The 21,416-nt window shown below is 42.5% G+C and overlaps 1 protein-coding gene across 4 annotated transcripts in view; it reads left to right on the forward strand.

The window, feature by feature from the left end:
- Positions 1-5,522: 5,522 nt before the first annotated feature.
- Positions 5,523-21,416, forward strand: part of RHOT1 (ras homolog family member T1) — a 429,863-nt gene continuing 413,969 nt past the window's right edge. For 3 of the 4 annotated variants that reach the window (XM_085617212.1, XM_085617214.1, XM_085617213.1), the window contains exon 1: positions 5,541-5,819. In XM_085617212.1, the coding sequence (XP_085473338.1) occupies positions 5,783-5,819 (37 nt within the window). In that variant the 5' untranslated portion in view covers positions 5,541-5,782. Of the gene's footprint in view, positions 5,820-21,416 lie in introns of all 4 variants that reach the window. The other variant, XM_085617215.1, reaches the window with a different exon arrangement.

Consider the following 21,416-nt stretch of genomic DNA (forward strand, 5'->3'; position numbering starts at 1 on the left):
CCATTAGGAGACCGAGGGTTGAGCAAAGGCTCAAACCTCGGTCTCCTAATGGGTAGGCGGGCGAGCAGTAACCGTGCCCTAAGCCAATCCTGGCGCTGCTGGCAGCGTCAGGATTGGCTGAGAGCCTGAGAGGGGCTGTAGGCGCCAACGGACGGACCCGGGGCGGCGCGGACGTGTTTAGGACCTCAGGTAGGATAAGGATTTAAAAAAATATATATTAACTCTCCCCCCCGGCCCCCAGCCCCGCGCAACAACATACCCCCCCCCCCCGCGAGACGTTCCTCCCTGCCCCCGCGACTGTCCCACTTCCTTCGGTTACCTTGATGGCTTTCAGCGTGAAGACTGTTCACTCTCGTATGATCCATAAACGTGCAGTATTGAGCATTCGTTCTGTACTTTAATTAAAACTCCATGACTATTTTATTAGACCAGAATGCTTGGTTTTGGAACGTTTACAAAACTTTGCCGTTTTCTCTGAATGCGTAAATTTTTGCTCTGCTGTGAATCAGTGAGATTGATTCATCGTCAACACAGACCGCGCCCACATCAGGCGATTCCCATTACCCAAACAGCTTTTTTAGCTGGACTTTTGTGGAAATGCTTTGTGTGGGCACCACTCAATCTGCAGGTCACTCACTTTACCACAGCCAGGTGTCTTGTGAAGTCATCGCAGCATGTAACCCCTGTCTTCACATGGTGTTCCGGCCTGTTGTACATTGACAGGTGTCTTGTAAGGCTATCACTCAGAATAAAGGCTCTCAGCCATAAGCGCGTGCTTTGTGATGTCATCTCTCACGGTGTAGGCCTCCTTGCCATAGGTAGGTGTTGTGTGATGTTTTTGTTTAGCGTGACTCTGCGTTACGTCATCATTTAGGGTGTTAGCCAAAGATACCTTGTGATAGCATCACTCAGTGGCCTTTGCGATAATAATGCCTTGTCTAATGGCCTGGCCTGTGTGTGTGAATTTACAGGAAGTAGTGAGAGCCATAGAGAAATCTTCCAGGCAAAAGGTATTTTTTCTGACAGGGGGCCTGATTTAGATTTTAGCGGACAGGTTACTCTGCCACATAGAAGACGGCTATCCCGTCCGCAGCATTACAAGTGCATTACATCCATGTCTCTTGTAATACGGTAGAGGGGATACCCGTCACCTTTGTTACCGACTAACTCATCCGCTGAACTCGAAATCAGGGTCAAAAACATTAATAATGCAGGGCACATTAAAACACTTTTTTTTTTTATTGTCGGTGACTCTGGAATTATATGGCAGGGGAGGAGCAAATTATGTGGCAGGGCTGACTAAATTATGGGACAAGAAAAGGCAATTATGCAGCATAATGCATCACATTTTGTTTTTGTATTACCTCTTTAGTTTGTCATTTTTACATATTAACATTGACTGGGCAAGGTTTCCTGATATTAACACCAGTTTGTCACTCAAATACAGCAATAAGGAACAAAAAGGTGTCCATTCAACCTTCTTGAAGGGCCTTCCACTGTGCAGCAAGACGTGTTGCAGTGGTTCAGTAACTTTTGATCCGTTTGAGCTAGAAACAATTGTTTTCATTAAAATCTGCAGATTAACGATTATGTGGCAAATGAGGCAAATAATTAAGCAGAAAATGATGCAGCCACAAAACCTCATAATTCCAGTGGCTCTGGTTGTATTACCATTTCTCACAATTCCAGCAGAGCCAGCATGAAAGTGATAAATTGTCTCCCAAGCCCCACCCAATTAATGTGTGATAGCCATTTTTGCTGGAAAAATAAAAAGGCTATGGAGACCTCCATCTTGGAGCGATAAGCAGCTGCGGTTTTAGACAATCAGTGAATTAAGCTCCATCTCTTCGACGTCTATGCGGTAACCAATTCTAGACAAACGCCAACCCCCTGAAATGCAATCCACACATTTCTAAAAGGCAACCCACTCACCACCGAGGTAATTAAAATCTGTTTTTATTTCATTATGGTAATTAATAAAAAGCACATGTTTCCAGAATGGCAGAAAGAGCACTGTACAAATCAACGGCATACAGCAAATAAAACAGAAAATTGTTCACAAAACTGTATTTTTACAAAAAGAAAACAGAAAATTGTAAGACTAGCTGATACATCAAATCTGAAAAAAAGTACTTTTTACCGGTGAAAGGTAAGAACTGATACATAATTTAAAGATCTCAACAAAAAAAACATTTCGTTTCGGGCTCAAGCCAATTAAAGAGTAGTCAAATATCTGCCCATGGACCGCAACACTGTCACTGTCACTTTCACCTGGACACATTTCAGATGTAGGTTGCAGCAAACAGGCATTTATAAAAGTTAATTTTTGCTCTTAGTCTGTGCACACCCATAATTGATGGACTTGGTAGGACTTTTGTCTGCAGCAGGAAGCAAACACTGTAAACATTGAAACACACTTCAAAAGAGTGAACGAATGATTCCTTGTTTTTCACGAAAACACATTATTTTACTAGTCACACAAGTTGATGTTTCCATCATAGCTGTTCTGCCCAAAGCAGCAGTTATTAAAGAGGGCACTCAGATTTCAGTGGCATCTGAAACACGGTGCATGCTTTGTTTTGAAGGTCCTACGAGTCCTAAATTGATCTCCAGGGAGAAACATACATCACAAAAAACGAATGTACTATTGTAACCTGTTTTGCTAGTCTGCTGCTTAATGGAAAGCAGTTCTTTCAGAGACCCGATAGTGTAAACACAAGATGGATGCCAATGGGCCCATTAGATACTGCTCCCGTCTTTCCCAGCCCCAGCTGTTCACATTCTTTGTTCTTGGTAAGCCATTTGGGGCTCTTCTGAGTCCATCTGAGATAAACAATTGATGAATACTGACTCAGGAGCTGTGAAGTTAAACAAACCTGGCTCCTCTTTAAATGCATTCAGGATGTAAACCCCATTTTTGAGTCTGCGTGTAAATGATGCTCATTGCCCACATGTACCGAAAGCATAAGACGTCTCCTAAATTTAAGAGCAGACAGTACACTTGTATTGCACACCACGCTTAATAATATTTGGTTCAAAGAATTTTCAATGGTCAAATATTTTCCACATACGTCAATTACGGAAGAACCGCTGTTATTGCTTTTTGATGTTTGTGGAGTGTACAATGTGCCCAAGACTGGCTTTGATGTGGTTTCTGTAGTTGGAGGGGCATTGTTGCCGGGTTTTCATCAGGACCAGAGTGTGATTGAGGGCGAGGATATGTAGAAGTGAGTGAATGCGTTTCCGTCTTATGAAAGCATTTGATGGGGGAGGCCAGCCTGCTCCCCCAGGTGCCCCGCATACCATGGCAGATGATTTTAATGCTGCCCGGGACTAATGGGCAGTGGTTGCAATTAAAGAAAAACTATTTTGAGAAGCTAAATGCAGGGATAGAGGTCCGCTATTCCTCCCGGCATCGGCATTCTCGGGCATTCTGACTGATTCACAAATGGAATGCCTGCTTCCTTTATATCAATTGTTTGTCATATTTGTACATGTTATATGCTGCGTGATTTACTATGGCTTGGTTCGGCTCAGGATATTCATTTTTTCGACTGCCTGCCTCTAGTGCCAAGTACAGTGCTTCTCTGGACTGGACTTCTCTTGACTTTACGTGTGAAAATGAGGGATGGACTCGTCATTCGCTCTGTTTTTAAAGTTGACTGTCTTTTGATATTACATGTTAATTCTTTACTAATGCATGCTGCAGGTTGGCCATTGTTTGTAGCTTGTATGCTTTGGCTGTCAGACTTGTTGAGATGGTGCTGTACTCTTTCAGCAACAAGAGCAAAGCTGTGTGAAGTGAAGTGAGGGGAAGGGAGGTGGAGTGGCTTGTGTTTATTAGGTTCAGCACTAATTGCTTTATTAACCTTCCTGCTTCCTCAAATTTGCTTAAAAATGCACCGTGTGTCCACTCTTTTTTCAAACTTTTCTTGGGTGAAGAACCCCCATTGGTTGTTCCAGCTCGCTCGCTACGCTCGCTCGCTGCAGTGCAGTACAACAATAATGTCACACCCACCACTTTCAAATGTCACCAGCCACCACTGCTGCCAACTACTGTGCCCGTGCGTGGGACCAGAGACGTTTTCTGCAAAACTTCAATTTATGAATAAAAAAACATAAAATTTGTAACTTATGTGGGGAACGTGTGAATAAGCTGAGAGTCAGACTATGAAAAGTGTCTTCCACAATAAAGATGTTGAATAAAGGTGAAGCCTTGGTGGCGTGACAACGCTCACCTCCCCAGCCCACCAATCCCTGTGCGAGCTAGAGGGTAAAATGCAACATTGAAGGGATGGACATGTCAGTTTTAGACTATAACTAGGGTGCCTTTAGGGGTGTGGTTTAGAGAGAGAGAGAAGCTTAGGCTGACAGAAGAGAAGAGGGGAGATGCGTCGCTGTCCGTCGGTTTGCAGAGAGGCCTAGCTGTTCCTGTTCTGTCCTGTTTCTGTCCTCATATCTTTTGTTCCCTGATACCATTTTGGGGAACCCCCATCATCTCCTGGGTCCAGGGGGTGGTTTTTCTACAGACCGATAGGTTTGTATTTAGCCTACATTGTTCTCAGAATCTCAGCATTAATATATTTGTCTCTGAATCTTTTTTCTCTCCACCTATCCACTTCGTCAACAATATATTGATGTGCATTGTTTTTAGATGAACCTATTGTCTCTTCATCTATCCCTCCGTTAGGTATATTATTATCTGACATAATTATTTGCTGAAACCTTTGTCTCTTACCCTATCCACTCCTTCATTGCATAATGTCATTACATAATGAGTCTGTATAAATGTATAATTTCTCCTTTCATGAGATTCGATGTTTGTAATTGTGACCTAATGCAATTGAACATTTACCTTTCGAAATTGAGATTAAAAAAAATCTTTATAAACCTTACCTAGAGTCTGTAATTAATGGACTAAATGGTTGGTAAGTTAGTAATTATCATTACCATCAACTTTTCAACTAATTGGTCCATCGACCAAATAGAAGGAAAGTTGATATCAAGATTAGTTATATAACGATGTCCTAAAAGGGATCTATAAAAAGAAATATTTGATGGAACAAACAAATTGACTCCAGCGCATCAGGGATACTGGGTAAATGTGTATGGGCCATTGTAGTAATGTTGTTGAGTATCGATCCCTGATCAAGTATTGGTATTGGCGCTGGATCACTAGTATTTCCCTTTCGTTCCAAAACTTTCCGATATCCCTCCTGTGCATTTCTTAGAACTCATAGCGTACTGTATGTATGACGTTTGTACTTGTTATATGCGTTCTTCTTCGTTGGCCTGCGCCAGGTGTTGACTTTTGCTACTTGCGTGCTACTTCAACTTTCTAATATTGTTTTTTGGCTGGTTATTAATTTTCCATAGCCCATAACCTTTAGAGATTTCGATTTGTACCTCACTCTCCAGGTTGCAATACTTGTACTAAAAGGATGGAGAATTATTCGTCCCTCTTTTATTTCTATGACAAGCGCAGTATCATGGGGTTTTCGGTCGCGTTCAAATCTTTTTTTACCCTGGATGCTTCCCGTAGACGCAGTCTCGCTGTTCTTGCAGCTGGAGCCGGGTGGTGGGAGAGACCGAGGACAGATATGGGCGGCAATAACCTCTCATCAAGGCTCAGTGTTTAAGACTTAGTTCCTGGACGTGTTGGGGACCCTGAGGCCGGTCGGGAAGACAGTTCCCCTCACTTAGCAGACGGGAGCCGGAGAGACGGAGGAGGCGCCACCACCCGGCCCAGGAGAAGCCACGGCAGCCCTCAGCATCTGGCAGCATGAAGAAGGACGTGAGGATTCTCCTGGTGGGGGAACGTAAGTCTGATCAGTTATAAGCAAGCCGATTCTTTCCGCCAGATCTACTGCACTGGGAGGTGTTAGACAAACTGCCAAGTGAGTGAGTGGCACATGTCTGTCTTGTTTTGACGTCTGATGGTAGGCAGTGAGCCCATAAAAACGGAATGTTTTAGAAGTCTCCGTAAGAGGAGCACTGTGTGAAATGTTCGCATGTGAGCGCATTATGGTGTGTAGATAAGAGAAGCATGGTGGATCTCATAGACAGGGGCCTTTGTGGACCTTATATAATGACGTCGTGGAGCCAGTCTCCAGAGAAGAAGGGGATTCTGTTCTCCCAAAAATGAAGGACTATTGTGTTACACCCAAAAAAAGGGAGACTGGAGTGTCGCCTTTGTAATGATAATGTGAGACCAAAATAAACGGATCATTTTGGAGGCCAATATAAACGGATCATTTTGGAGGCCATAATAAGAGGGTCACTGTAGAGTATATTGCATAAGTGGAGCAGTGGCGGGGCCACTTAGCACGCATGGTTATATCCGCATACGAGGAGTAGTGCCGGAATATACATGCGGAGGCAGGGAGCATGGAATAACGTGCTGAAAGAAAAAGAAAAAAAAGTTTCCTAATTCTGATTAGTCAGCCAATCAAAATGATGGCAAAAGGAACAAACGTGAAAAAGGAAGGCCATTGAATAAAGCATGCAAATGAGTGTTCCTAAAGCCAGCCAGTGGTAAGCAGTGGGCGGACTTTAAGCACACTGTAAGATTTTTGTTGTGGTCCACAAGAGGCTTTTGCCCACCAGGAAGCAAAAATCTGTCTGGGCGAGATCAAACAAGGGAGTCACACAAAATTATGGGATTTTGACTCCGTTATGATGACCCTACTATCCTACCCCCATAATAAAGAACAGAACATTCCAGAAGTCGTTATTTTTGTTTTATTTGTCGAGTTTTGTATAGCGGGAACTTTCATTTATGTACTTATGTTGACAAAACTTTAAAAGCCTCGTCTGCCAGAATACATTCTCATATCTCAAATCCTTCATTAAAAAGGTAATTTTTTTAAGTACAATTTGAAGTTTGTGAATTGATTATTACAAGGTACAACCTTTGAAGTTCAGTATTTGCAGCCAATGTCTTTCACGGGTATCCACTCTTCTTCAACACCTTATACCAGGAAAGAACATCTGTTCTATTTCCTCACCCAAAATTTCTGATAAGATAAACTGTCTTCCACTCCCAATGGGTCGTTCTCAAATTCTTCTCATATACAATTAAGTTTTGATCCTCGCTTGTCAAAATATAATAGGCTGGGTTATTGAATATGTCACCTGAAAAAGGCCTTATCCAGTCACAGCCTCGAAGAATCACAGTAAGGATGATTGATTTCCAATAGTTTCCCTAGATCAGAAATACATTTGATTGTATCGCCATCAGCCAAGTTTTCCTAAGAACGTCTCCGCTCTGCAGCCATAAGCGGAAAAGTAATTTGGAAACTTGGCTGATGGAGATACAATAGGATATATTTCTGATCCTCAACTATAGAGACATTGTGGTGCCAGTAGAGGAGAGGGTATGTTGAATCCATCTGAGAGAGGCGTTGTATACTGAATCTGCAGAAGTGGGGACTTTTTCTGTCTCCACTAGAGTGACACGATGTCTACTTAAGGTGGCATTTGCATTAGAGAGGGATTCTGTCTACATCGAAGTGGCGCTGTGGTTTCTGAATACATGACAGTTTGAATGCCACTAAAATGTAACATCAAGTCTGCCTCTGCTTTCACACGGACGATAGTTTACATGTAATTAGGTGCATGTATGCATATTTTGCAGTTTAGCAGCCAGTTATTTCAAAGTGGAACACTGGATTTTTCTTGAATTTTGGATCCTGCTGTAACATTAAGTACCACCTGTAAGCATAGCTGTGGCCTGCTCCATTTGATCCAATTGGATATTAAAAATTGTTTGAAACGTTTTTTGGGGGTTGTGTAGGGTTGAATGTCCTGGTTGCCATTTCCTTATTACAATCTGCTCCTCATTTTAGCAGCCCCCGTAGGTTTTCTCATGCAGGAAACCTTAGTTACAGTCTGCTGACATTACTCTGCATTGACATTGATTTTGTATGCTGCTTATCAGGTGTGTGCTAGATTCTGTTGGATGATAAGAATATTAAAAACTTCAAAAATATCTTTATTTGGTCAATATTGACCATAAAAGCAACAAGCGGATATTCATTCATACAAATGTAGGGTATAAAGTGCAAAATTTAACTATATACAGACAATGACGCACTTTCGGCATATCCCTGACAACAAAATCCTCAAAAGGGTCCGCTATGTTAACAGGAATGAAACAGAGCTATCGTGAACATCTTGATACTGTCAATCCGCCTGGACCATCATTTGTTTATAGCATAAATATCAAACCTTCGTTCAAGTAATTCATTAACCATAAAAGCAGTAATAAAATACTCAGCTTAAAAACTTCACATAAATACCTTATAAAAAAGTAATACATTATGCAAGATAATCTATACAATTATGCAATCATACTCTTGATGCGATTTACATCCTATTGTAATCTACACATAAATATATAATCTAAAATACCATTATAATCCATTTCAGAGATGTCTATTATTTAAAAACAGTTCAAAATATATCCTCCACAAATCATGGTACTATAAGCTCTATTCTTCATATTTCAAATCATCCGATTCTGTTTTTTTTTTCTAGTAATAACACGTGATATATACATTGAAACTGTGTAACAGACTAATTAATTCTCAAGTTTACATAGCCATTTCAATGCATCCTGGTGCACGAAGAGCTTCTGAGGGAAAAAAAGTGGGTGCACCAGACTAATCCTAATATCCCTGAATAGGCCACAAAATAGCATAAGATGGATGGTGTATTGTTTTGTTCGGCCATCACAAGGACATTTTGGCAAGCCAGATGTGCAGACGGCCCATTTAAATCAAGCCACTAACTGATGTAATACGTCCAATCACATACGCCTCTGGTAAAATCTCTGCTGGGTGTTTTTCACTAATGATAAGTCCTTGGGTAAACCTGACTGGGACTGAATAGACATATATCTTGTCACAGAAGATTTGCTAGTCTCACTTTTCTCCCTCAAGCTCAAAGGAATGTTCCTTTGGACCTAGGTGGCTACCTGCACTGTAACCAAGCTACAACACTACTAACAGTTAGTGGCAGCTGATTACAGTAGCAGGGTAATTGCCTTTAAACTTGAACACTAGTGGTGAGGTTACCTACTGCAATCTCTGATGATTCAGTCTAGTAAGCCATGACTGTACTCCCTGATTCTCTCTAATTTCAAGTGAAGTTTGCAGGTTATTGCGAACATAATATGAGAGGTGGCCTATCTATGTTGCACCCCCTCCCCCCCGAATGCTTGCCACCTCTAAGTTTGCAGGGTGTTGCTTATGGATAAGAAGCTGTCAGTTCTGTTGTGTCTTCTTCTCCCTGCATGCTCCCTGTGCTGCTTCTGTGATTCCACTTCCTGTTGGAATTCAATATAAAGCCAAGTGTAACAATAAAATCGTCATCCAGATACAGGAAATGGAAGTATGGTTCATTGGCGCTATTTGGGGTGACCTTAGCTAAAATCTAAATAATTGTACCTTAATTTGGATGATGTGGTTTAGAGTTTGGCAAGAGACTGCATAACTTGCACCAGCAGTGGTAGCATGCATGTTAAAGAAACCCATCCAGTGACCTGTAAAGGAGTACTAAGGTTGCCTTGACAGTGTGATTAGATATTATAGTACCAGTTGGAGCTGTAAGAGGCTGTCCACAGTTTATAATTATTATGGTAGACCTCTACTTTAAATATCCATAAATAAAATGTTTGTCAAAGCTAAAAACAGATAAGTTAATGGTAATCACATTTCTGACAAATCTTTAGTATGAATGATATTCCAATTGTTACACACCTCTTTTCTATCTAAAGATTAATGGAGAAGGAAGGATTTAAAATGTACAGTGCAAATAGGCAGAGTGCATGCCCCAAACACCTAACCAGCTGGTGGAAACGAGCAAACATGTGTTTTGAATGAGAATAAGGCAAGGGAAACAGAAGATGGAGAAGCAACGTGAGATGGGTTGATAGGATATTTGGAGGACTGTAACGTCCAAAGTCCCTTTCATAGTCATCATGCGACAAGATGCTCCTCACTGTAATGTTCTGGAAGGACTGATATTTTTCTTGTGTAGGTGATCCATGTCACGCTGTTGTTACTCACCAGCATAATACAGTAAAACAAAATGGAAAAGGAGGGTAAAACCAGTATAGGCAACATGTAAAAAATGAACTGACTGGCAGTTCATAAAGAAAGCCACAGGTCTATGAACTTGCATTGGTGTAGATTTGCGATTGTAAGGAATTCACAAGAGTTTACAGAATTAGAGCTCAAACCTGCAACAGAGGCAGGTTTGCAGGTGTACTGCTAGCAAATATTTGTAAATTCACATCCAATAATCTGCTGGGTAAGTGCACATTCATTTGCTTTAATTTTTTTCTCCTGAGACGAAAATTTCTCACATGAAGAAACTTCTTTCCATGAATCCTTGGAAGAAAGTGTGGCCTTTGCCACATCTGGAAGGCGTTGTAGTAAAGTTGGTTAATACCCTTAAACATGTATGTTTGAGTGTGCACAGACTGAAAAGGCATTCCACCTCTGAAACCACCTCCTGCCTGATCCCAGCCTTTGAGTAGATTTGCTTTATGCTTTGCAAATCCTTAGCTGAGTGCAACACCAATTCTTGTGCACGTAGGCCAAACGTACACAAGCACAAAGGTTTAAATTCCCAGCTGTGACTCAGGAAATAAATGTTCTTAATTCTGTTCTTTTTGGATATAAAATTGTGTCCTGCAGAGTCATCCTATACCCACTTTGCAACTATTGCATTAATTCATGCTCATGCAGTTTGTTCAAGACTTCCATCAGTAACTTTTCATAGGCATAATCTTATTAAATTGATCTGCAAAACAGCCAGATGGGCTACGCCCTACAGCTTCTTAAGCTGGTATGCGTTTAACTTTGGTTCTAGAATTTCTCTTAAATTTATCATGCCACACTGAAGAGCAATTTTTGGCTGCACTCTAGAGATTGCAAGCTGGTTTCCACCCCAGTTACAACGATAAGCTTTGTGAGCTTCCCGTGCTTTGAAGGCACGTGGTTGGAGAATATAGGAACAAATTAATGATACTGACCAAAGTATTGTCTGTTTGGTATCATCTGATCTCTTTACTTCAGGCAGCTAGCAGTACCCTTTTCCTGAGGAGTCACCATATGCCAGTCACCCTGTAAGGTAGAGCAGAAGGACCACAAGAACGCCAATGTTAAGCTGTTATTGCTGGGTGGCTGACAATGCACGTGCTGAGCTTTTGTGGATTTGGAAGGTATTTTGGTTTTTCCCTCTAAAATAAGAGCCAGTTTCAAGTACATGAGATAGGAATAAGTTGATTAGCTAAGAATCCATAGGTTAAATATCGGCATTTGTGTTAGTTTACTGCATTATGTTACTGTGTTTATCCCTATATAATGTACTTTTGTTTCGGACTCCTACTAAACTATTGCAACTCTTTGTATGCTGTGCCATTTGTTGGTGCCAACAAGACACTGCGTAATGAGTATGTTGCTTCTTTCCATGTCATTTTGTTTCATTGATTGGAAAATGAGTCTGTTCTACCATTGATCTCATTCTTGAAATTAATTTTTTCTGTTAGTCTTATAGTCTTCATGTATTTTTGCATGACATCTGACCCTTATGATTGTTTGCGTGCGTGTTGTGGACATTTCCAATCGTAGGGCAGATTCAGTTGTTCTCTCGTTTTTCTTGTTACCTTATCACCAGTAAAACTTTATTTTCTGATTCTTGTGTTTCATCTTTGAAAACTAAAGTATTATTTGTGTCCTCTAATTCTACAAATGACCTCCTCTGGACTGCATGACATTATTTTTCACCACTTTAATTCAATGTATGGTTACAGTTGGCTGTTTGAGTAAATAACATTGGCTTTCATGGGGTCATATTAGAGCGAAAAATAGAGTGTTGGCACAAAGTAGTGTTGAAACGTTTTTCTGTATGGATATTCAATTTGAAAATGTTATGGTTCCATTTCTGAGAAGTCATACCTACTTGCTTTTCAAATATGGAGCCTTAAAAGTGCAGTCTAGGTCAATAGACAAACACATTTAACATCCATTAACAGAAACGTATGTTGTTCAGAATAGGAGCACAGACCAGACCCTGCACAGAGCCCAGATCAGTATAAAAAACTTCCTCTCCTGAATGTAAATGGTTTTGCTACAGAGTAAGGCATTTAATTGGTTTCATTGATTCAGAGATAGAAGCATCTAAATACATTTTGCCATTGCTTTCCTGTGATACACAGGACTCCAATTTAGAGCTGGAAGTGCATGTGCACTGTGTGTTTTCTCGCCCCTTTGATCACGTTTGTCTTGACTGAATTCTGAGGCACCTAATACTGCCTGTCTGTTAGAATATCGGTGTGAATGTCAGCATTGACTGACGGGCATGTGGATTAGATGTGTTTTGAAGTAGCTCAGGAGCACCTCTGTCTCCTTAAACACTTTTAGGAAATCTCCTTTTCTAGATTTTAGGTCTTGCGTGAGACAATGGAAGAGATTTTGTTTACTAACATTGGTTGCTTACCATTAATTGACTTAATTGTCAATCTTATTTGCTGGCTTCTGATTGGCCAGTGTGCCTGGTTTCACTTTCACTTTGTTTCTGTCTTCCTTGGAGCATGGATCAAGTACTGATTGCTTCTTTTTGTTTAGTGTCCTTCCGCTACTCACGCTCCGATTGAGTTACTTATTTTTTCTTTTAGTGCTTGTTGCCCCATGCCCATTTCCACATTAGTATATGTACCACCAGCCCACCTCTCTACCAACATCTACAACAACCACACCACCTTACCACCATCGCCCTTCCACCACCATCCCCTCATATATCAGTATGTTTATCACCACCCAACCACCCCCTACTTCCAGCACCCTACCAATTCCACATCGCCCTACCTCACGTACCACCTGACCCCAGTCACCACCACCACCTTCGCTATCACTCCCACCATCACTACCACCCTAATTTCCACTACCTAAACAAGTCTTTCACCATCCTCTACCACCAACTGACCCACCACCATCCTAACCAGCCTACCACACTCACCATCACCTTCACCACCCTACCAATAACGCCACCACCCCTGCCACCACTACATTACCATTACAACCAGCACACTACCCTAGCAGCTACCACCCTACTGTGACCTTCATCACATTATCCTAACCACTACCACTCTAACCTGACTAACCTACCCACTACCCCTACCCACTACCCCTACCCTAACAACCCTATCACCACCACCCTAGTGCTACCACCATCACGCTCCCCAACAGCCTAACCACCGCCACCGTAACCACAACCCCCGTAACCACCACCTTCACCACCACCCTTGCCACACCACTACACTTACCAGCCTACCACCAACACCCTAACCACCACCAGCCTAACAACAACCACCAGTCTACCCATCACTACCCTAGCCACTAACACCAAACTACCCTATCACCGCAACCCTAATCACCACCACCACCCTAACCTCCAGCACCCTTTCAACCCTCACCACTACTCTTCCTCCACTACCATGCGACTCCCACAATTCTAACCACCACCACCCCCTCACCAATACCCCTCACCACTATCCCTCTCACCCATACTACCATCACCCTCACCATCACCACCCAAATCTCCCTACCCTAACCAACCACTACTCTTTCACTGAACATGGCTCTCAGTTTCTGTAAACGCTCATCATTTTTTAACAACCATTTTCAATTAATTAATTGATTATTGTTCTCATGGAAAGTTATGGTCTACATTTGCGTTTTTTTTTTACTCTTGTGTAATTTGTTCTCTCCTGAAACTATGCAACTCTGTATCCAGTAAAGTTAAGTCATATCAAAGAGTGAGAAACATTCACATGTCGTCAATGGCTATCTGTTGGCCTTATCTGTAGAAATCAATATGTGAATGTTGAAAAGAAGCTAGATGGTATGATGTTGCTTTGAACCCTAGGGTGAGTGCTCACTTGGCAAATAAACATTTACATAAATTTCTTATTTTATTGCCTTGCACATGCCAATTGCTGTGCAGAGGGAATAAGAAAATGTAGTGTTCATTGCATAAAGTGGCATGCTTTTAATAAAGCAACCTACAAACTCAGCCAATTCTGCTTCGAAGACTGGTTGTGTGGGCTTATTTTCGTCCTTCTTGTGTTTGTCCCTCCCTGAAGATTTATTTGTGTCCTACGACTGCTTACGTTCCGGACACTCCTTTTTTAGGTCAAGCATAGCGCAGCGCGCAAGCGTTGCTCTAGGAGATGACCTTTTGGAATCTGTCTGCACCTTTCGAACACTCTGAGCGTGTGGTGGCATCCACCTTGCGGGAGCGAGCAGCGGCACGCAGGGGCTTCCCTGTTTTTAATTAGCGTGGCCACGCGTGCTTTTTTACATTTGCCTGTCTCGGGGTCGCCTTCACGCCCTGTAGTCTGTGTGCCTAAACTGTTGCAGTATATGTCCCTACTCCTGCAAGTGTGTATTCTTATGAGCCCATATGCCCAAGCGCCACATCCTAAGACTCAGCATGTTACCGATCCTATGTTGATTAGATGCTGACCATTTCTAATGTACATGCAGTTGCTAACATTTAACTTAATTTGAGTTTGTCGTCTTTCGCTTTTCACTCCCACTCGGCTGTGTTTTTTCTTCCCACCACTCCACTCCAACCATGTTACTTATTTACCTCTTAACCCTCACTCTCCCTTTGTCCGTATTAGCTATTCCCATATGAAAAAAGCGATATGAGATGCCCAGCGCTGGCCACATCACAGCGTTTTCTGCTGTCCTGTTGCTTTTTTCCCTTCCACCCTCCCTCTCGTGTCCTTTTGTTAAAACTGCACACACTAAGTGATTTATTGCAGGATGTGCAGAGGAACAGTTTACAAGAACCTCTAAAAGGGCACCATGGACGCTGCTTCGAAAAGGCTTACTCCTTCTAGGCATTTAAGTGGCAAGATTCCCAAGTCTGTGCATGCTTTTGTGAGCCCACGGTGCTCAAGCATTGTTTAGCAGTGCCTGGAACTGCTGTAAAGGTGCATCTTGCCGTTTTGTGGGCTCTGACTATGTCAATGCATTGGCACAGCAAAGATTGCAGATTGGATTGAACACGTTGTGCAAGAACACACACAACATGAGGCTGGTACACATGGATTGAAAAGAAAACTTCAGCAGGGCGTGCCAAGTAAGTAAGTAAGTAAATATTTATTGTACAGGTTAATAAAAACCTTTACAAAAAGGAGATTGCTCAAGTCAAAACAAATTCATAAAGATAGTGCACTACAATTTCATCATTTATGCAAACATTAAAAAAGGAAAGAGCTATAGCAGGATTTGGCCGTGCCCAGTTTTTCCTTTTCAGATTGTTTGAGCCTTCCTCTGACAGAATGTCTATATCAACAAGTGTGCTTTAGTCAATCCTTAGTCCGAAGGTTGTGATATAAAAACATAGATTAAAAGAATGTAAGAATTGCATTTATATTTAAAAGTCACAGAATTAATAGTTGCATTTATCAGGATTGTTTAGAATTTTATGATATAGATACTAATGGTCCTTCTGGCCCTTGGCCTTTCCAAAGTCCAATAGTTTTCAAAGCGATTAAAAGTTTTATTGTGTCAGGCGTTTCCCCAGTGTAAAAAAGAAGAGGCCAATCTCGGGACCAGGCACGGTAAGCCCTTAATTTAGAGCTGTTTTATGGTGAGCCAGATCTCTTCATTTTCTCCTCTGCCGCCACCATAAATTGTACAAAGCGGCATGCCAGCTGTATGTCTCCTCCACCAAAGCAAGCCTTCACTGCTTGCCTGCAGGTTCTTATCCTCTTGGTGTTAAAGATAGATTTCAGAAACAAGTGTCGTTCTGGTTCCAGACTGTGGCAAATGCATAGTAAACGCTGATGCTCTCTTCTGCTTCCCCGTAGAGGCGGCACTGAGTTGTTTCTGCGGTTCGCTTCCATGGTGGTAGATGCGGGAGGACAGGAAGAATTCTCAATTGGCATTTCTATTTTAGCCTTCTGCTGAAGCCAACACGCAGGTAATCTTGAATGCCAGGTGTTGTATAGCTCTGCAGCACGCACCAACCGTGGGACCTTCTCCTGAGCGTTTCTTTGTCTTCGAGTACTGAGAGCTTTTTTACTGTCTTTATTTACCAAAGAGTTAAAGCTGTTCTGCGTTCCAGAGTTCCTTCAGGCCTAGGCGGTTTATGGATGCGGTCAGATAATCCTCTGGGGTGCAAGCTCTGCTTGAGTTTATCTCTTTCCATAGGTGGAAATTCAGAGAGCTTTTATCGGAGCTTCTGATCCTAAACCAGCATTTCACATAAGCTGCGTTGCGAGCTATTTTTTGTGACTGTAGGCCAAGCTCCAGCATGATTTGCGCGGGAGGGACATAATTTGGTAGGCTTAAGGTTATTCTTGCTGCTCTTAGCACAGTTTGTTCCAAGGTCTCTTCATCTTTTCCCCTGAGGCATTTGCTTCCGTAATGTAATAGCTGGAATTAACTTTACTTGTAGTAAGGGGTAAAAGCTTGGCCCGGCAGTTTTATGTTTCAGAGATTTTAGAGCTACCACTATGGAATTTCCTCTCCGTTTTATGGCTTCTTTTTGTGGCTTAAAAGTACCTTTCTCATCAAGTATCGCCCCTAGGTACTTGTATTCTGACACGACTTCCATGGCTGCACCTGCCAGGTTCCAGTGAAACCCGGTTGTGTTCTTTTCCGGGTAAAACCGCATGATTTTTGACTTATCTAGGTTAAAGGTTAAACCATTAGATGCAGCATGATTGGCAGTTGTATTTAGCAAGTGCTGAAGCCCAATTGGAGTTCGGCTTATTAGGACGTCGTCGTCAGCATACAGTAAATTGGAGAGTGACAGCCCGCCTAACCTCGGTGCATGAGAGGTGCTATTGTTTAATTCTGTAGAAAGGTCTGCCATAAACAGATTAAAAGGGTGGGGGCCAGCACCCACCCCTGCTTCAATCCTCTTTTTAAAAAAAAATGTTTTTAGGGTTTTGCGTACAACTTTCCACAATGCATGTCAACTGTATTACATACGAACCAATTTTGTGCACCATTGTGACTTAACATTACTGTTTACAAGAGTGATTATATTAGTTACTTTGTCCCTGGAACCTCCTGATATTGCTAAAACCACATGTCTCCTACTGATACGTTCCAATAGACCGTCATATGTGTCGACACGGCTGTATCGATGTGTCACGTGTATCTAAGGTCAACTCTGTCTTCTCTTTACTGTCTGTGTAGCTCCTCCCTTATGACGAATGTACTCAACTGTTTCGTTAACTAGTGCATCGGTGTTTGAACTGCCGATGGGTTCAACTACTAACCGTGGGGAGGAGAGGAAAAGACCGTAGAAAGGAGGAAGAAACTAAAAAGGGGGAGAAGGAAAACGAATGAGAGGATCGTGAGAGGGGGGAGGGTGTAGGGCGGGCTTGGACAGGTTGCCACGGCGGTCTGTGCACTGATTAAGAGTAGGTGTGTTGGATGCGTTCTAGGGTAAGTCAGGGAGAAAGTGAGTCGATGTGCGGGTGCGCGAAAAAGGCTGGGGCCTCCACTCGTCTCTCCTGGTTAAGCTCCCTGCTTGTCTATTGTACCTCTGCCATTATCTCTGGGTCTTGAGTCCTGCTTCAATCCGCTTGATGTTGGTATTTTCCTTGACAGATTTTCTCCGGTTCCTCGTTTTACTTGAACCCAAGTGTTAGTGTGTAGGTGGATTATCTGTTTTAATAGTGCTGCTGCACTTTCCATCTTTGCTAGTTTAGCCCACAGTTTATGCCTGTTTATACTGTCGAAAGCAACCGAATAATCGATGAAGCAGAAAAATAGGGGGAGATTTGCTGCTTTGGCGCCGTCCATCAGTAGCGTCACGGCTTGTAGATTTGTGATGGTCCCTGTTCCTTTGGAAAAGCCTGTCTGATTGATGGGGATGAGGGATTTTTCATTTGCCCATGCTGTTAGTTCGTCCAAAAGGAGACCGGCATAGTATTTCGCCTCAACATCAATTAGAGCTACAAGTCTGTAGCTAGTAGGTTTATTCTTATCTCCCTTCTTGTAGATTGGAGATATTCTGGAGCCTTTCTAGGAGTCTGGGATACCAGCCCCTTCTTCTATGGAGTTGGAACACTGGTAATGATGCAGCCGCCCAGTAGTTCGGATCAGTTTTAAACAATATTAGGGGGATACCGTTGGGGCCAGGTGCCCCCTCTGGCCTACCTTTGGCTACTCGGTTTTTAATCTGCAAAGTCTTGAAGTGCAGTTCTCTTGTTGACCTCCTGCTGATGTTTCCATGGGTGCTCAGCTTGTCAGGCTGTCCTGACCCTTGTGTTAAAGTGTTCGTGGAGGTGGCCTGCCCAGATTTCCTCTGTTAGGTGGGAATTGATGCCCTGCACGTGGGTTTTACCTAAGTTATTTATTGTTCGCCAGAATTTTGCACTTTGATTTGTCTTTGCGTCAAACAGGAGTTTAGCCCACAAAGTATCTTCTGCTTCCCTTTTTGCTTGCCAGATCATTTTCTTCTTTGTTGCTTTTAATTGCGCAAGAGTTTTTTGTAGGGTAATTTTGTTTCCCCTTTATCTTAGCTTTCGTAAAGTTTTATTTATATCTTTATTGAGGGCCCTCAGATTTGGTATACTCGAGATTGGTAAGTGGTTGAGTTGGTTTCCAGATTGAGATCTTACAATCTGTGTATTGGGCGATCGTCTTTTGGCAAGTTGTTCCCCTAGTTGTTTTGTCACTGTTTCCCAACGTTACTATGTTCCTCTGCGTGCTTTTCCCAGATTGACTTGGCTATGGTTTGGAATTTTGTCAAGTAAACATACAAGACAAGCATTGGCATAGCCAATAGGTCTAGCTTTTGGGACCTTATTAGTATTTAATTATGCCGCACAATATCCTTTGTGTAACAACATCAACTGTTGCATGGCTAAACACTTATAAGGTCCCAAAGGCGAGACCTTTTGGCTATGCCAATGCTTGTTATTGTTCACTTGCGCACTCATTGAGAGTGCACGTTTTTTCCAACTTTCTCTCTTGTGTAATTCTCTTCGCCACTCCACCGCGCTCCACGTTGCCCCCCCACTCCCTCAGTGTTGTGCTTGCCCTAGTGTGCTTCACCTCTCATGCAGTCCTTTTTTCCCTGTGTGCTTCTCCCCGTTCCACATTGCTCTCTCTCGCCAATGTGCTTCTGTTCTCACGTGCTCCACGTTGGTCTCTCTCGCCCTTCTTTGTACTTCTCCTGCCGCCATGCGTGTTGCTCCTGACCCCATCCTCTGTGATCTTTCCCCCACCAGTACTCTCCGTATTGCATCTGAACCCCGCTCTCCTTATTTCCCTCTACCCACTTAAAAAAGGCTTTGCCTCTGCTTTTTATTTCTTTATTTGCCAGTACAACTTAGATCAGTAAATACAAAAATAAAAACTTCACACGCATGTAGTAGGTGCATTCATGTGTGGTGCTTTTACCTACAAAATGACACAGCTGCTGCAACTGCATAATAGCATCTTTTTTAATGGGGGGTTCCACTTTAGCCATTCTGCACCACATTGCTAAAAACGAGTGGCAAAACCAATAGTTTCCACAGGAGAGACCTATTGGCTTTGCCAATATTTGTTGTATTAATTTCCGTGACATGCTATGAGCTAACAGTTGACTTCTGTACTTTTCCTTCCTGTGAGCTGGTGAGAGTTCTAGTATTCCTGAATACTTGTAGACCCTGTCATGTGGTAGATTCGTATGAACTCTAGTCTTCAGACTTTTCTTCTGGCTTCTTTAAAGAGTTTTCCGAAATTACTTTTTCAGATAGATTTACTCTGTAATTGGCGGCGTTTGATAAACTGGCAAGAGAATCATTTTAGATTGGGCTGGTCTCAAACTACCAAAAGTTGTAAGGTATTTTTTGGGGTTGTGTGGTGATAGCAGAGAAGGAATAGCAGTGGCTTAGAACGTGGTATACTATATATATCGCATTGACTTTATGGTCCCAGCATTATCTTGACGGAAGAAACATCCACAGCAATTTAAAAGGCAAAAGGAGCATTGTTTACCTGATTGTGAGACACAGTAGAGGGAGAACCTTTGATGCAAGCAATGTGGCTAATAGTTGCCTTGAAAGTGTGTCTCATGCTGGTACTGTTGATCCGAATAAACTCCGCTTCACTCTATACTTGTGGACAACAGTAATTCTTCCTCATGGAGAGAGTGGAATCCTCTTGTGCTTTTGCACAAGCATCTCCGGTGCCTTAAGGAATAGGTCCTGTTGTTGTATCTAAGGATGATTACTTTGCTCATATCTCAATTTGTCCGCAAGGGCAAGGTCCTGCAATGTAAATACATTAATTTTAGGATGTCCCTCCATGATTTGCAAGTGTGACGAATCTTGGGGCTTCAACAGCTTCTTTTAATTTTTTTTCTTAGAGAAATCAATCTTGTGACTTTCCCACTTAATGAATTGACTTTGGCTACCTTTGCACTCTGCGGGCCAGCATACTTGTATTTAAAGATTCTGTCCTGAGTCACCCCCAGTGTTAGAAGACTCAAGAATGTATCATTAAATGTGCTAAATATTGAAATCTCCAATGTAACTGATGTCTGGTTTTGTCTGGGCTCTAGTAGTCAGAGAAGGGAGAGGTTCAAATGTCTCTAATGTTGAATTGATAAATGTTATCACTTTTTCGCTAAGTGTCCCTCTCATGAACCTAAAACCATGCAAGCTTGAACGTCAGAGAGGTAGTCAGCCTGTGCATGTTTACCTAGGAACCTAACTTCACTATAAGCTTCTTCCCTGAATTTTAGAAGTTTGGCCTCTATCCGTGTGAAGAAGATGCTGGTGTGTGCCTGTGCATAGTGCCCTTCAACTCCTTTCAACATTTGTTCAAGTGTGTGTAGCATAGTCTGAATTGAATGCAGTATCGCAGCATAAGCTATTCTGCTACATGTCCCTGAAAACCCTGGCCATTATTGCATTAGAGGTGAACACTCAGGGGCTAAACCCCTGGCCAAGGACTTAATTACCAAGGTCAGCAATACCAGAAAGTGATTACACAAGGTCTTAGGCTATGTAGCAATATTGTGGTGGTATTGATGGAGAGGTTATTGTGTTTAATCTCTATATCTTTCACCAAGGATGCAGTCTGTTATTTTGGAAAGATTTGGTGAACTTCTATTGTAGCTGCTCATAGCCGACCTCCTTTTTAGGTCTCGCCTACGCAGCGTGCATGCGCTGCATAGGAGGACCTTTAGCCGCCGTTCTGCTCTTTTTCGAAGCACATACTCGTGCTTGTGGCGGCATCCACCTTGCGGCAGCGCGCAGGGGCGCGCCACAAGCATGAGTATGTGCTTCGAAAAAGAACAGACTGCTCTCCCGGCTCGACATCCTTGCGCTTTCACTTTTGTTCGTGGTAAGCGCGTGCGCACCACTCGCGGGCTTACCT

This window comes from Triturus cristatus, chromosome 7 (genome assembly GCF_964204655.1).
Source record: "Triturus cristatus chromosome 7, aTriCri1.1, whole genome shotgun sequence".
NCBI lineage: Eukaryota > Metazoa > Chordata > Amphibia > Caudata > Salamandridae > Triturus > Triturus cristatus.